We start from the raw sequence: 17,327 nt of genomic DNA on the forward strand, positions 1-17,327 counted from the left end.
AGGACGCTAGCAAATTCTGTTCTACAGCCAGGGCCTTTCCGTTCACGTTGCAGCCCTGACTCAAAGAAACTATTGCACTGACTCGTCTCAGTGAAGAAGGGGGCACTGGCATTTCCAGGGCCACAGGCACTCATGTGCGGATACCATTGTCATCTGCAAGGCCAGAATCCAGGGCGAGCCTCTCACACTTAAAATGAGAGGTATGTGCACAATCGTCATAGGAGCTGAAGCCACCTTCAGTGCTATCAGCATCTAAAGCTTTGTCCCATAGTGGTAAAAGAGCAGAGGGTCCCAGAGCATAGCCTTGGGGTTTTTAATGAATTACTGGAAATCACGATCCTGTCATCTGGAAACATTCTACCTTCTATCACCTCAAAACCAAGCCAACCTGATTGCAGAATATATAGAAACTCAGGGTTAGAGAAGAGCTATCTTGTCAATTATAAAGCGGGTATTAATGCTACTAGGAGCTATGTTCCCTAGATCATTTTTTATTTATAGGACTGTCTAATGCAATTGTATCTTTCTTAATATGAAATTAATAACAGCACTAAAACAAGAAACTTTAAAGCTTAATAGTTGGGGTGAGGAAAGAATGGAGAAAACGTATCTGCTCTATCGTAGGTACCAGCAGAGCTCCATTGGGACCACAAGTGAATAAGAAGCACTGAAAATGGAAGATGTGCCCGCCTATCCTGGGGCATGTTTGTCATGTGTGAGGAGGTCTCAGCAAATCCCCCCACCAAACAAAATGAACCGTGAAAGCAATTCTTGGAGGGCACAGGTAACTCAGAGCAATGTGTGTGGGTCAACAGAGGATACTGTCCTGTAGACAAATATTTCAGCTGTTGCTCTCTGGATCAGTTTTCAGGGTGCAAAGTAACTGCTGTAGAAATCCTCAGAGCCGGATAATCACTGATTCTGCAGAATCCTTTAGCTCCACAGTAACCAGACTTTGTAAGACTGAAGGCTGCACTAGCAACTTCTCAGGACCTTGAGGACTACCTTAATCTGCATATATATTTACATAATTGATCAAAGGATAAATACACAAGTGTATTTTCTTGGGCATGGACCTTCTTGGATGGAGTAACAGAAATATCTTGTTGGATGTGTTCAAAGTGCTTGCAACCCCTCCCAGCTAGATGTCATCCACACACTTTATAACATACACTCTGCTCCATTATTTAAGTCGCTAATGACAATATTGAATAGTACCAGGACAGACTGCTGCAGGGTCCTACTAGATACATGCTCCCAGTTTGACAGTGAACCGTTGATGATGATCCTCTGAATACAGTTTTTCAAACAGTTGCACACCTACCATATTGTAATTTCATCTACACCACGTTTCCCCAGTTGCTTTTGAGCATGTCACATGGGACAGTGTCAAAGCCTTACTAAAGTCCAGATATATTACATTCCCCCTACCCAGTAGGCCAAAGAAGGAAATTAGATTGGTCTGGTAAGATTTGTTCTTGACAAATCCATGTTGGCTATTATTTATCACCCTATTATCCTCCAGGTTTGAACAAATTGATTGTTTAATAATTTGTCCAGTATCTTTCCAGGTATTGAAGTTAGGCTGACTGGTCTATAATTCACTGTGTCCTTCTTTCCCCCCTTTTAAAAGATAGGTGCTATGTTTGCTGTTCTCTAATCCTATGAGGTTTCATCTGTCATCCATGAGTGCTCAAAGATAATCGCTAATGGTTCAGAGATTGCTTCAGTTCCTTAATACTCTAAGGTGAATTTCATCAGGCCCTGCCAACTTGAATACATCTATCTTATCTAAATATTCTTTAGTCTGTTCTTTTCCCTATTCTACCCTGAGATCCTTCTTCCTTGTTGTTTATTTTAATTGTGTTAATCATCTGGTTACAATTAACATTTTTATTGACAACTGAAGCAAAAAAAGCAATACACATTTCAGCTTTCTTTTTCTGGGTCGTCCTTTATTTGGTCTCCTTCCCCATTAACTAATGGACCTACGCTTACCTTCATCTTTCTCTTACTTCTAATGTGTTTATTGAACCTCTTTGCCTTTTATGTTCCTTGCTAGGTGTAATCCATTTTGTGCCTTAGCCTTTTTCATTTTGTCCCTACAAGCATGCGCTATTCTTTTATACTCCTCCTTAGCAATTTGTCCTCATTTCCACTTTTTGTATGATTCTTTTTTGATTTACAGGTCATTAAAGAGTTCCTGATGGAGCCATGTTACTGTCTTAACTATTCTTCCTCTCTTTCCTCCACATTGGGATAGTTGGCAGTTGCGCCTTTAATACTGTCTCTTTTAGAAACTGCCAGCTGTCCTGAACTCCTTTTTCCTTTAGAGATCCTTCCAACCCTTCCTATCAATTCTCTGAGTTTGAGGAAATCTGCTTTTTTTATGTCCATTTCTTTATTTTGCTGATCTCTCTTTCCTTTCCTTAGAATTACAAACTCTATCATTTTGTGGTCAGTTTCACCAAAGCTGCCTTTCACCTTCATATTCTCAATCAGTTCCTCCCTATTAGTCAGAATCAATCTAAAATAGTCCTTCCCCAGTGTCAGAGTCTACACTGATGTCAGGTTATCTCGTAAGGATCAGGGGAACGTGGCTACTGAGCCCAGAAGATGGTGTGTGTTACACAAACTACGTTTCCCATAAACCCAGGTGGACTCTTTTTGTTTACCTTCATGCCATCTGCAATCAACGAAATTCTAAACCTAGAAAACAAGTGGTCCCAAAAATAAACAAAACACCCATCTAGAATCATTGAAACATAATTAAAACATTTTATGTTGTTAAACTACAGTACAATGTAAACTGTTTCTTTTTTAAACTTTTGAAATGCACTAGATTACATCTTTAAATAATCACAAACTTTAAAGTTCACTAGAAGTGGTAACAGACCCTTATTCACAGACCCACAGTTCTGAAATATTTCAAACGTATCATTATTTTCCAGTCTTCTGGCATGTCTTTAAGTCAGTAAAAAACCTGATGATTTTAAATGTAGGGGATATTGCCCTTCCACAGTGTTCTACAGGTATTTTGGGGGGAGAGAGAGCTGTGTAAATGTCTTCTGCTTTTTGGGTTTATTACATGCATACAACGCTGATTAAAACTGAGCAAATCTGCATCTACTTTGTTTGGTTTAAAGATGAGCGATTGATTCCCTCCCGCCACCCCCGCTCCAGCAACATATTTCATTGAACTTACCAGGAATCAGATAATGAAATATATTTCTTGGGAGAGAGGGTGGAAACCAGTAAAACTAGAGACTTATCCTGTCCAAACTTCCTCCTTCGTTTGGTAATACTGCACCTAGCTTTGACCTTGGCTTTATTTAACGCTGATGGAATATGTGCAACAATGACACCTCACTCACGATCAAGATCAGCTCTTCAGCACAGCCGTGTAATATCGAGCACCTGGCACCATTAGCCCTCAGTGCAATATTAACAACTGAAGCTCATTATTTTCTTTCCAGAGACCTGCTCCTCATAAGAAGCCTAATCATAATAGGTAAGTGAGTCACAAATAGCATGTAAGTCCTTCCTGCTGAAATCCAAGGTGAGGGTGCAACAGCTGGTTGCAACACTGCGAGTAAATTATCATCCTCGTTGGGCCAGACTCATTCCTGGTGTCACTGCACAGTTGTTGATGGAGTTACACCAGTGCTGAATTCAACCCATTGAGTCTAGTGATGGTTCTGTGCAGGTCTCACTGGCTTAGCCCAGTCTTTTCCAACAGGAATCTCTCCCTCGATTTCACGACCTGTTATAGGATGTGCTTATCATGATGTTGGGCAGAGCGTTCCGCCGCTTCTTCCAGGAGCCCAGCTCCCTCGAGTACCTCCTGATCTGCCGGAACCAGTGGTGAGTCCGTGCCCTGTCGCCATCCCGGAACACGAACGCCTCCCGCCTGATCTCCATGAGTTCAAAAGTATCACTGCAGTCGGGGTCTGCAGAGACGACGCAGTTACTCAGCCTCAGGGGCTCCCTGAGCAAACTGAACTTCCCATTGTTCTTGTCCCTGATCAACACCAGGACTGCATCTTTCACGGGTCCCAGCTCTGTAGCCTCGAGGCTAGACTCAGACACTCGCTTTATGTTGACCATGAGCAGCACCTGTATGTTCTGAAATTTCAAGGTCTTGCTGCCCTTCTTCACCCACTGGCCATCGGGCGGCTGGGCGAGCTGCAGGAGCCCTTCCATCACAAAGCGTGTCTCCTCCCGCAGCCAGCCCACGGTTTTGATGGCAGTTTCCCTCATCTCAATGTTGATGACTTCCCTGTTCTTCTTGCTGTCTTGGCGGAAGGAGCGCAGGGTCCACGAATTCCCCTCCTGCTTGGTTTTCATGTTGATGTGCTCCAGGTGGGACTCGATGCGGCTCTTAGCTTCCCGCAGGCTGCCATGATCCGGGTGGTACTCAATGGTGGCTTTGATGATCCTGCTGAGTAGAAGCGGGTACTTGGTGACTCTCTGCAAGGGGGCCATCAGGAAGGATCTTAGATTCATGCGCCGAAGCACCGTGTTGTCATTCTGGGAAACGTTGAGGAATATTCTGTGGGGATTTAAAAAGGGAATAAACTCAGGGTTGGTTATTCTGCTAGCAGACAATGAAAATAAAATGCAAACGAAGGGGTTTCAGGATGCTGGTATTGATCCCAGCTCCTTAGGCGGCATCCTTAGCTACTGTGCGAACCACCAGCCCAGTCTGACAGCCGAAGTGCTAAAGGCCTACAAGCCCACAGCAGCACACCCAGGCCCGATTGGATGATCAGTCAGCACTCTCATTGGGTACCCTGACTACATAAAGGCCCCAAGAGGAAGAGGAAGCTTTCTGAGCAACAGACCACTGCTTCACCCGACTCTGCCTTGCCACCTCGCCCTTCCTCAACCCATTGATCCGGCCCCTTGCCAGGATCTTCCAGATACTGACCCCTCCAAGAACTCTGACCTTTGCCCTAGACTGCCTCCAATACAGATTGCTCCGAACACCCGCGCACACCTGACTAATGGTCTGGATTGCCCCTAGCCGACTGGGCATTACAAAAGGTGTGATGCTGAAAGGAGCTGAACACTTGTGATTCCCATTGGCTTTCACTGGCTTCAGGTGCTCGACATTTCCTAAGATCAGGCTTGTTACCAGCACCAGAGGAATACACCACATTATGGGATGGATCACATCCCTTTATAACAGTTCTCCACCAAAGGATTTTAAAGTGTTTAGGGCCAAATCCTCAGCTGGAGTGAACTGGTCTAGCCTCACTGGGTTCCATACAGTGGCACCAATTTACATCAGATAATAATTACAGAAATGCAGGGCTGGAAGGACCTCAAGAGACCATCTAGACCATCACCCTGCATTGCTGAGGCAGGATTAGGTATACAGGACCCTATACTACTAATACCTAGCTCTTACACAGTGATGTTCATCAGTAGATCTCAAAACACTTTGCAAAGGAGGTCAGTATCATTATCCCCATTTTACAGATGGGGAATCCGAGGCACAGAGCAGTGAAGTGACTTACTTAAGGTCACCCAGCAGCAGACCTGGGAATAGAATCCAGGGCTCCTGATTCCAACGCCCATGATCTGCATACGAGGCCATACTGCCTCCCACTGGGGAATTCACTTTTCCAGTGGAATATCTGGCACAAGTCAGCAGTGACTGAGAGCTGTTCTCATCTGTGGACTGTTTGATGACCCGTATGAAATGAGTTTGGTGGGTCTCAGTCCAGTTCTGAGTGGATAAGTATTGGTATCACAAAATCCGTGTGGGCTACCTCAGCAGAAAGGCCAGACCTAATTGACTAAGGAGGGTGAATTACCCTCTCACTCCTAGAGGGGATCCCATCAGGCCACGATTGACACACCTTGGGAAGCCTGAACTTCCCCTGTCCTGCATAGATGGCTTCAGTTTCCAGGCTCCAGGGTTGGTGCTGTTCTGGATCTCTCCGGTCCCTGTAGCCCATGACAGACACACTCAGCCAATCTTACCTGAGTAGCTCTTTCTCCTTCTCCAGGGCATTGAGCATGTTCACTGAAGAGGACTGCTGAAGACAGTAGGTCTGAAAGGCTGGCAGCATATTGACAAACTCCAGAAAGATCTCGCCAATGCACACGGTCATCAGGTCCTCATCATCCTGCAAACACACAACCCGGTAGCCACTGCCGTCAGTCGAGGAGAGACGGGGGCTCATCTGGGGTGATCCCAAGCCACGAGCCCAATCCTGGGAATGCTTCCTGCTGGGCAGAGCACTTACTACGCTAAGCAATCCCACTGTGTTCAGGGTAGTACGCACTAAGCCTGGTAGCGTCAGCATGAAAAGAGTCTGTGGACCAGATTTTCAAAGGAGCTCAGCTCACTGAAGTTTGAACCTCAGGACCCCCCTGCCCTAACTTCACATCAGTGCACTCAGGCCCAAATCCAGCCTGATCTGTACTCGCTGAACTCAATGACAGGACTACATTGCCTTCATGGGACTCTGCCTGACCACAGGGCTTCGCCCTGTGAATGAAAGGAGGCGAAGTTGATTGTTTGAGCCAGCAAGGAGCTAATGTAATCTAAACCATCTTTCCCACTTTTTCATTCAAGGATCTCAATGTGCTTTACAAATGGGGATTAATGTCCCCGTTTTCAGAGATAGGGAAACTGAGCTGCAAAGGCTAAGGCCCAGATATTCAAAGGCATTTAGACTCCTAACTCCCATTGATGTCAATGGGAGTTAGGCACCAAACTACCTTTGCAGATCTGGGCCTAAGTAACTCACCAAAGATCACACAGCCTGTCCGTGGCAGAGCTGAGAATAGCACTCTGATCTCCTAAATCCCATACTCTGATGTTGCTCCCTGGGCTGAACTGCTTTCCTCCAATTACTGCTGACAGCACCTTCAATGTAGGTGATAGAGAGCAGCCTGCAGAACTGTCAGGCTGCTTGTTAGGTTCTTTGGACTTGCCAGAATTTGTCAGCTTAATGGATTTTTTTTTGCCAGGGCAGTGGCCCATCAGGAGCCCCCTCCCATCTAGCTGGGATCCCCCCTCCCAAGGGCAGGCATGTCATGAAATCCTGAAACCTGTTAATGAACTCGCTAGAGGTCCAAATCTACCTGCAAGGGAACTCATCCCCATATTTCTTGGAAACGTGCCCAATCCTCTCCTGGTGAAGGGATTCCCCTCACTCTATTCCCCTTTATGCTCTGTGCCACAGTTATCCTTTCCTGGCTGAAGAGTCTCCATTCAGGGCTCCTTCTAGAGCCCCTGTCTTAGGGCAACCTGTCTGTTTCCAGGGTTGGCAGTGGAACATAGAATCATAGAAGATATATCCATCCGAGACCTCCCCCACTGCAACTTGAGACTATTGCTCCCTGTTCTGTCATGGGAACTTTCCCCCTCTATGTGGCTGGCTCGAATGCAGCTCAAGTGAACACAGTCCCCATCTGAAAGCGGCTAGGTGACCTATAGAAAATGAAGAGCTGATCTTGGTCTCCTCCCCAGTGTATCACTTAAACAGGTCAGTGCCAGTGGAGACCAATGATGGAATTGGCTGGCCAATATGGATTACACCCCTGCAGGTCAGGGTGCGGCGGTGTGTGGGGATGGTGAAGGCAAGCTTGCATGACTGCACTGGTCTGTGGACAAACAGGGTCTTCAGCATGTAGGGCCATCAATGCAACAGGGGTTACTGCGGAGCTGTGCAAAGCACCCTCTCCTGCCACCACTGGCTTAGACCGCAAAAGCTAGGCTCTGAGCGTTCTCCCCAGCGGAGTGATCCAGAGCTACTACTGCCGGCCGGTCTGCCACAAAGAATTGCCAGGGCGGCCTGACGCCAGGGCTCGTACATGACACAGGCAGCGTTCGAGACAAAATGGACAGAAGTGAAGGGTAATTCAGCTACAGATTAGGGATTGCCTTGCCTTTGTTCTGAGCTATCAGGGCAGGCTGGTGCACCAGGGTGCTTTTAATGGCTCCCCTCTGGACCAGACAGGACTCTGCGATGCTTTGTAAAAATAAATTTCACGGTAAATTCCTGTTTTCTTTCCATGCGTGTAGTAGAGTAAGCTACATAATAAGAATATGGTGCCAGGTAAGGCCACTGGCTTTGCTTAGGGGGTTGTGTAGCAAGAAGCCTGGAGTTAGTGCTCTGGTGCTACCATTAGAAATGTAATAATTCTGTAGCCTTTTAGTGCAGGAATACATTGTGGTTGCAAAGAGGGCTGCAGACAAGGAAGACAGAGGCAGTCAGAGGGAGAGGGACCAGCAAAACAAACAACAGCTGCTTTCAGTGTTCATCTGCTCCAGAAATTGTTGAAGGGCAATTCTGACCTTGGCACACATCTGTCCTTCCTGTGGAAGACACTAGGAAGCTGATGCCAGGACTGCTGTGTTGTCAAGGTCATTGCAATTAAAGATATGCATGTGGCATGGTCTGCTGTGTGTGTGTTTCTCAAAGTACAAAAACTTCTGGCTTGAACTGATATTGCAGCTAATGGATTGTGTTCCCTTCAAAGAAAGTGGGAAGTCTGAGCTTGTCACCTGTACACCCCTGCTGGCCTAGGCTTATGGTTTGCCCTGCCACAGAATCTCTATCAGTGGGATGGGTATCTTGGGAAAGTACCCCTGCAGCCATGTGGTCGTGATTGCATTGTGTAATGCTGTGGGTTATAGTCAGATGAGATGGTTGTCATACAATGCTGCACATTAAAGGTGACCGGCAAACTGTTTTTACAAAATGTCCTCAGCTGTAAGCAATGTTTGCTGAAAGCCCCCGGCAGCCAGGCTAAAAGGGGAATTTGGCATATCACAGGGCTAGCTTTGACTCTGTTACACTGATGTAAATCTGGGGTTAACTCCACAGTTTTTGGTATTCCAGATTTGCAATTGTGTAACTGATCAGAATCTGGCCCGGTTGGTTTCAAGTGGGGTTCTCTGTTGAAAAATTACTATGTAAAAATGGCACCTTCTGACTTAACAGATCTTCTCCTGGGATTTTGGTATCATATCCGCAACTTTATTAGTGGTTTTTACTGTTAGCCCGGCAGGGCCAACATGGCTAAGGGCGTATGAGCTGGAGTCTGTTCCTTCTGGTGAATCAACAACTCTGTGTAACAAATTCTGATCAGTTTCTCTGTGTGGCTAATGGATAGAGCTGGTCAAAATATGTGTCATGGACAGTTTTCCACTGGAAAATGGTGTTTTGTAACAGTCAAAATGTTTTGCAGGAAATTTTCAGTGGAAAAAATGTCAAATGATTGGAATTGAAATGGAGTATTTTTCCGCAGGACAGAAATTCTGTTTTCCATCAGCTCTACTAATGGGGTCACACATGCATAGATAAAAGTATAATCTATCTTGAAGAATCTTGATTGGTGATGGTGTATGAGAAGAAAAAATCCCACTTTGACTCCCCAATCCAAGGCTGAGTTTGCAGAGCTGACAATTTACAAGGAACGTCTTTTTACGTGTAAACTGAGCACCTGTGATCGAGAGACAATAAAGATGGTGCCCCATGATGTCAGTTTTACTGTCCCCTTTGAGCGCAGAACCACACTTTCAAATGTCCCTTTTGTCCTTTCTGATCCCAGACTCATTTACTCAGCTCTGCCCCATCTTGAATTTGGCTGGCCAAGTGACACTGGCTGCGGGACCCCACTGGAGCCAGCCTTTAGTTGGTCAGAAAGTTGTTTTGGTTTTCAAACACGATGTGGTTTTACAAAGGTTTCATTTTTTTCATTTGAGACACCTTGCCAAAGCACGTAACATATTGACCCCCTGAACACTGGTCCTGTGCTCCAGCTGACTTCCATGCTCATGGATTATTGCCAGCTGTCTACACGTTGGGGCTTCATACCATAGTGGGAGTGGTTTGATTGGAGTTGGACATTGTGGGACCTACGCACGTTATGCCAGCTCTGGAGGGTCCTCCTACGCCTGGGTGATCCTCCCACGGCTGGCTGCACTCCTGGTGGCCCCATTCTCTGATATAATTTTTGTATCTCATGCTACTTCCAAAGTGACTGTTCTCGCCATTTGAGGTTGCTGCCTGTTTACAAGGTAATGTTATGTGGATGGTTAGGTGAAACCTCACTGAAGCTGGTTGGTGTATCAGCTGCCCTTCATTCAGGATAAATGTAAGAAGCAATTCAGCTCCTTGATGGAATAGACAACTGAAAAAGCAGAAGCCACCGCGCAAAACACAGGCCACTGTGCAAGGCTGGTCGGGAATCTGAGCTATGTGGGTGGAGGGGTTTGACTGGGGGACGGATGCAAAAGCAGGAGGTTTGGTACCCTTTGATGGAGTTGTGTGCGTGAGAAAGAGAAGCAGGAGAACCACCACAGAAGCAGCCAGAGGAGGCATCAAGGAAGCCCCAGAGAAGCACTTGTAGCATGACCCTGAGAAAAAGCTAAGGGAGAGAGACTTTTGGACAGAGTGCTGACGGGTAAGAGGCTGAGAACTGGGAAACAGAACCCATGAGCCCTATTCTCAGCCCCCCTGCCCTAACCATTAGACAATGCTGCCTCTCAATTAGTGCGATGATGTGACCCTATGACTGACCCAGCCACTGCTGCTATGGACAGAAAGCACAGCTGAGTGCAGGGACTGTACCTGATCAAAGGCCTGGTCAATTTCTTCTTGGAGATACTCCAGAAAATTTTCATTGAGGTCAATCAGCTCCTGGATATTGCTGAACACCACGAGCAGCTGTTCCCGCGTCAGCAGCCCAGCCGACTGCATTGGGAGGTAGAACTCCTCCCTGATGATCCGCAGGTCCTCGCCGTAGCTGGCTTCTGTGTGGACGAACTCCAGGATCGACTCCTTTCGCTCCGTCCTGCGCTTCTGGCACTTCGCACACAGGTTGGCTCTTCTCTTGCTCTCGTTCTGTGCTTCTGTCTCCACTGGGAAATCTCTCTCACCGCAGTCTGTGCAGGGCCGGTGTGCCTCCCAGGCCTGCAAAGAAGTCAGTGTTTCAGAGGCCCTGTTTTTCCACTTCCTGGCCAATGCTTGGCCGATGCCGCTATCCGCCCTCTCCACCTCCGCCGATCTGGTTCTGGTCGCGCCACCGGCCTCGGCATCGTCCCTTTCGTCGGTTATGCCAACAATGCCGCTGTCCGCGCTCAGGCTGCTGACGTTGCTCCAGCGGTGCTTGGATCGCAGGGAGCTGCGCAGGGAATGGGTGTTCTCGTCAAAGCTGCAGCCGTAGGGGATGTTGGCTTTAGCCACCACCGGACCTGAGCAAAGCACAGACACGAACGAAGCTCAGGACGTGCACTGCTGACTGGGAAGAGCTCACTCAACAGACTCCGAGCTGGGGGCAGCCCTGGGAGCTAGGAGCCTAAGGGAGAGGATGAGGGGAAAACAGGGCTTCAAGTTGTCTCCCACCCTTCTGCTGCTGCTAGATGGAGAAGCCAGGTGGAGCCCCTCCACCAGTCCCACTGCTAAGGGGGCTTGAGCCAGCCTGTGAGTGCCTGTGTCAGTGGACTCTGAAAACACACAGCCCTGATCCACCGCTCACTTGCCTTCTGCGCAAGCCAGCTCCGACTTCAGACTCTGCAACTTACTGAAATCGGACCAGATCCTCCGCGGGTGCAACTCAGTAGTCGATGGAGCCACTCCCATGTACACCAGCTGGGGATCCGACCCTTACAATGGACCTTTAAAAAAATCATTTGTCCCCCCAGGGATTCAAGCTGGGAACTGGAGCACGGACATTGCTGCGCTTTGTGTTGTTACATGAAATGGCTTGTGCTCTCTGCCTACCATTTATTCTGCAGTGCTCAGTATGATGCCTCGTGCCAGGCAAATAATACATCCTTCTGCCCCCAGGGATTGATGTTTCAAGGCCGTAATCTGGTATGGCTAAAAAATCTGGTAATCTGGTATGGCAGTGGTGGGGGATGGGGTCATTTAGAACATAGACCTAGAGGGAGCCAGTTGCCAGACGAACCTGTGAGTGCAGGAACCCCTCTATCTGTTATGAATCCCAGAAAACATCTGGTGGGGGGGTGTAAACCCCAGAGGAGTCCGGAAAGGGTTAATGGGCTGCTGGGGGCCCAATCCACCCTACCTTGTGACCCGGGGAAGCAGGTGTCAAGCTTTGTGGGAGGGGCTAAAAAGGGAGAGCCCAGCTCACAGACCTGGGGCTCTTGCTGTGGGTGGGTAGGATGGCTGGGGACAGCCCGTCAGGCCGCCCCGAGGGAAGGGAAGAGTTCATTTCTGTGTGTTTATTGCGGCATTTGGGGGCCCAGAACAGGTAGGGGCCGAGCCGGGGGGCGCTGAGCCACCTAAGCCTGGAAGATGCTGGAGGAGGCAGCAGAAGCCTAGGAGGGGAACAGAGGCAGAGACACTACTGTGCCCTGCCATAAATGGGCAGGCAGGAGGGCATGCGGCTACACGCCAATTAGCTCGTCTTATCCGTGTCCCCCGTGCTCTCCAGTGCAGGACAGTTCCAGGCGTTATAGTCCAGGGACTTTGGGCTGAATCTCCTCTCACTTACACCAGTGCAAATTTGGAGTCCAGTGGGACTAATCCATCCCTGTCCCACCACTGGACTCAGGCACAGTGAGTTTATGCCATCTTTGTGCCTCCCATATGCGGGGGCTGCCAGAAGCCAGTTTGGTCCCTTCTGGAGATTAGAGCAGGGGTTGCCCTAACTTGAGCCCAGCTGTCTGCAGCCACTCTTGGCCCTTGGGGCAGCCAGGAATAGCCAGGGCATAGGAAAGCCTGGCCGTGTCCCCCTCCCGCTAGGAGTACTCCCAGCATGCTCCCTGCATGAGGGGATCCTGTGGGGGTGGTGCAGAAATGGCTATGTCAGTTCCCATGGTTGCTCGGGCCTCCTCCCACCGCTCTGGGGTTAGCCCAGATTACACCAGCATAACCAATCAAACTACATTGATACAAGCCCCTGGACCAGATTCTGAATTCCTTTACACCAGTGTAAGCCCAGAACAACTCCACTGAAGTCAGTGGTGTTACTCCAGATTTCCATCAGTATAAACGAGATCAGGATCTGGTTCATAGCCACTGAATTCTAAACTGTCCTTGTCGAGGGAGCAGAATCTCCTGTTACAATTAAACTAAGGAAGGACACGGACAGTCTGTCCAGGCCCATGCAGGAATCGGTGCAGGTACCAGGGTCTCTCTCCTGGCGTCGCTTCTGTGCGTGTTGCCGGGCTGCTGCCGCTATCTTCAGCTCCAGCTGTTTCCTTTTCACAGCATCTGTTGGCATCGGGTCACTGAAATGAGGCCGCAGACGGCACTCCCGCTGGGCCTTGACACAGTCCGCAGTCTCCTGGGCGATGTCAGAGCTGGATCTGCGGCAGCTCGGGCTGGAATTCTGCAACAAAGGCAAGTGATGTTAGGGCGGGGGCCAGGAAGTATTTAAAAGCTTTGTCAGATCCAAAAGCAGCAACGGAGCCAGCCTGGGCTCTGCAGGCTGCTGGATGCCATGACAGAGTCTGATCCTGCTGCCTCTGAAGTCAATGGCAAAACTCCCACTCATGGGGGCAGGCTGTGTGGTCTGGGGCTAGGGCAACCGCATGGGAGTCAGGAGCCCTGGGTTCTAAACCCAGCTCTGTTGTGGGGTCATGGGCAGATGACTTCACCTCTGTTTCTTCTTCTGCTCTCTAGGGCAGGGGCTATCTCTTTCTCTAGGTTTGTACAATGGGGTCCTGATCTAGGCACTACTGTAAAACAAACAACAGTATCAAGAGAAGTAAGACTGAGCCCATTGTCTCTTCCATTCTCAGATGGAGTGGCATCACCAGTCACTGAACAGTTCAATGTTGCCGTTTCAGACACATTTTTAAAAACTAAACCTAACTGTTGAAGAGAGCGCGAATATACAAGCAGTTGGTTACACAGCGAATGTCTGTGCTGGGTAGGGGTAGGTGGAATGAAGTCCTTATGGGGTTCTTGGGGGTTATTTTGGAAGTTACACACACACACCAAGTGGTGCTCCAATCCCAGCGAGCCAGGGGTGGCCTGTACAGGGATGAGGGAAGAACTAGCCCCTATTACACTAAAACTTTCCAGGAAAAAAACAGTGAATTAAAAATAATGCAACAGAAAAACTTCATTTAACAAAACTGACTTGATTCACAGATTTCCTTTCTACATCCATTCCCGGGGTCAAAAATCAGCCCATTCGTATGCCCCTGATCTTTCCGAACACTCTAACACGGCTGCTACTCTGAAATCTAACTAATTAAATGCTAACGGTGATTAGTGCCTGGCAAAAGCCACCTGCCTGGGGTGAAATGGGAATCTTTCCTTACGTTTCCTGCAGGTTGAGTGTCACTAGGTGTCTCATTATTTGGCTTGGTCTTCCAGGTCCGTGTTGCCATGGAAATGACTGTAGCTGGATCACTGTCCTCCTCTGGAGAAGAGAGATCAGCTTTCCTAGGGTCACATGATCCCATGGATGGAGACTCTGCAGCAGTCTCAGCACTGCAGCTGCAAGGGAAGGAGCAGAAGCCAATCAACATCATATACGTGCAAAGGGGCAGCCACCACTAGGAGTTAGGAGATGATCTGAGTTAGGAGATGGGTTTGGGCAGGGTCCCCAGGTCTGAGCAGCACCCATCCGTTCAGAGAAGGATCCAAACTGGAAGGCTTCAGTCCATTTCTTGTTTTAATAATACACTTGTGTGGGGTTTAAGGAATCTAAAATCAGCTCAGATCTGGTGATCTCAGTTACAGGAGTGGCTATAAAACTATAAAAACTGTCCCAGAGGGACACTGTAGTGCCTGGCACTGCTTTGAACTCATTTTTAAAAGGCATACTCAATTTAAATGGACCGTGTCTCTAACAAAACAAGTTATTTCCAGGGAAGATGGGAACAGGATTTGGTGCAATATTGATAGCTTAGCCAATCAATGGGTGAAGAAAAGAGGGAAGCGATCATGAGGATACTGAGACGCCTTCTGCTTTGGGTTTATATCACAAAGAAATCTGTTAAGAGGAAGTTTCATTTCCCTTGTTTCAAATTCCTTTAACAAGAAGGGCTGTCAGGACTGTATACAGACAACCTTGGTGTAACTGACCAGAGCGATGCAGGAGACTGGAATATAATCAGCCTTTGTGACTAACCAATACCTAGTATAATGACTGTTTCTTCTTTATGTAGCTTTTTACTCCTAGGCTACCACTGATGCCTGACAGCTGCTAAACTGTAGCTCCCAGTACTGTCACATATTGAGGTCTATAGACACTCCCTTTATAACTAGGGATAGGTGAACTGGCTCAGCTAAAGTGAATGAGCACAGACCCCAAACTGAATCTGGTTCAGATAAAGTGAGAACAGACCCAAATCTTCCCCCAAACTCAGACTGAATCTCTTATTAGGCCTGAAAAAGTTGGTTAACTTTTCAAATGAATATTTTCATTTTCACACACTTCTGTGCTTCTAGATCCCAGCTGGGATTAGCAGAGGATTTGCACAATTAGAGTCTGATTGCGATTGTATACAACGCCAGTGACACCGTGCAGTGCTAGCAGAAGGCTGGGAATCAGGACCCCTTGTGTTCTATTGTGTTCTGGCTCTTCCAGTGCCCTGCTATTTGGGTCTTGTTATGCCACTTCACTCTTTATGCCTCTATTGTTTCCTCTGTAGAATGGGAATAACAAAATTATGACTGCTGTTTGTGTTACAGTGACATCTAGAATCCACTACTGAGATCAAGGACCCACTGTGCTAGGAACTGCATAAACGTGATGTAAGATATTGTCCCTTCCCCAATCTAAATATACAATAGTGGGAGGGGAAACTGAGGCCCAAAGTGGTGAAGTGACTTGTCCAAGGCCACACAGCAGCAGAACCAGGAATAGAACCCAGGTCTCCTGATTCCCCATGCACTGCCTTAGGCACAAGACCGTACAGACCTAATTTGCAAGGAAGTGATCATTCATTTATGTTTGTATCGTGCTTTGAGCTTTTCTCATGACATGTGCAATCCGCTCTAAGAGCAGAGAGTTATTACTAAAAGTGAAGACTTGGAGGCACTTCTCTGGGAATGATGTTTGGGGAGCTCACTCACAGTGTTAGTTTCTGTGGCTTTTATATATTTTGTTTACTCTTCTAAACATTTCCAAAGGCGATCCTCCCTGGGAAATGGGAGCCGGTTGTGTCCAGGTGGTTTTGAAAAGGAAAGAGTGGAAAAAATAGACTATTTTAGAGTCAAGAAATTAAATCTGCACTAGGGTTGGTCAGTTATAGGTAAAACAGGTAAGAAAGGCAACAGCTAGTATTCCTACGGCAGTGTCCGTGCCGTGTGAACGGAACTTTCTTTAGACCTGCTTTGTGCGCCAAATAGATTATTGCAGTGGTTCTCAAACTAGCAATCCGAGGACCCCCATTTTGATTTAAACATTTTCATGGACCCCCTGCTCAGCCCCAGTCCCCTCCCCCACTCCACACCTTCCCCCAAGACCCTACCCTGCCCCTCCTCTTCCCACCCCCGCTTCTTCGCCTCCTCCCCTGAGTGCGCCCCATCCCCGCTCCTCCCCCTCCCTCCCAGCACCTCCTGCACGCCACTGAACAGCTGATCCACGGCATTGATCAGTGGGGCTGGTGGTCCCGGACAAAACTTGCGGACCTGCTGGAGTACCCTCACAGACCCTAGTTTGAGAAATCCTGGATTATTGCTTTTGTGGTTAGATCTATACCACAAAATATACTGGCTGTGCAACGTGCCAGAGTTAATGCAGATTTCCCCACTGTGACCACTTTGTCCTGCACCACTGATGTAATCTGGCTGGTTTAACCAGCCCAAGGAGGCTCTTCCCAGTGCAGGGATGATCCTTCAGCAGCGTAGAGCTGAAGTAGGAGCTCTCATGCCATTCCCTCTCCCTCTACTGCAAGAGGCGTGTGGCTGGGATTCCTCCTGGGCTGAGATTTTGGCCCTTTGGCTCTAACCTGTGCAGGGGGAGCCAGCTTTGCACATGCTGCAGCGGGATCAGGGGAGAGCAAAGGGGAAGGTATTTTTGTTCTCTCACACGCCTGGACAGCACTTGTTCCTGTGCAGTGGCATCCCAGGGCCTGGCCCCTTGCCTCTGGACTCTTTAAATTTGACCTCTGTGATGTTTCCATGGCACAGACATCCTTCATTTTTTTTCATCTTAAAAGCAATTATTGCTTGAAATAAGGCTGTGGCTGGGAAGCTGATGGATCATGTAACTGACACCATAACTCGTGCAGACTGGCTCCGCTGTCTGTCTTCAAATCCGCTAAAAGGATCCACAGTATCTTATCTTTGCCTAAATCGTGTTCCTTTGTGAGCGCCATACAGGGACAGCTCTTGTACACTTCGGGATCCGTCTGCCCTTGGTGGGATGTG

At 48.0% G+C, this 17,327-nt stretch overlaps 1 protein-coding gene across 3 annotated transcripts in view; it reads right to left on the minus strand.

The window, feature by feature from the left end:
* Window positions 1-1,931: 1,931 nt before the first annotated feature.
* LOC140895433 (uncharacterized) overlaps window positions 1,932-17,327 on the minus strand; it is a 91,202-nt gene continuing 75,806 nt past the window's right edge. For all 3 annotated transcript variants that reach the window (XM_073305070.1, XM_073305068.1, XM_073305071.1), the window contains 5 exons: window positions 14,267-14,444; window positions 13,122-13,326; window positions 10,599-11,221; window positions 5,992-6,137; window positions 1,932-4,552 (listed from right to left, as the gene is read on the minus strand). In XM_073305070.1, the coding sequence (XP_073161171.1) occupies window positions 3,757-4,552; window positions 5,992-6,137; window positions 10,599-11,221; window positions 13,122-13,326; window positions 14,267-14,444 (1,948 nt within the window). In that variant the 3' untranslated portion in view covers window positions 1,932-3,756. The remainder of the gene's footprint in view (window positions 4,553-5,991; window positions 6,138-10,598; window positions 11,222-13,121; window positions 13,327-14,266; window positions 14,445-17,327) is intronic.

The sequence above is a fragment of the Lepidochelys kempii genome, chromosome 11, assembly GCF_965140265.1.
Source record: "Lepidochelys kempii isolate rLepKem1 chromosome 11, rLepKem1.hap2, whole genome shotgun sequence".
NCBI classification, from domain to species: domain Eukaryota; kingdom Metazoa; phylum Chordata; order Testudines; family Cheloniidae; genus Lepidochelys; species Lepidochelys kempii.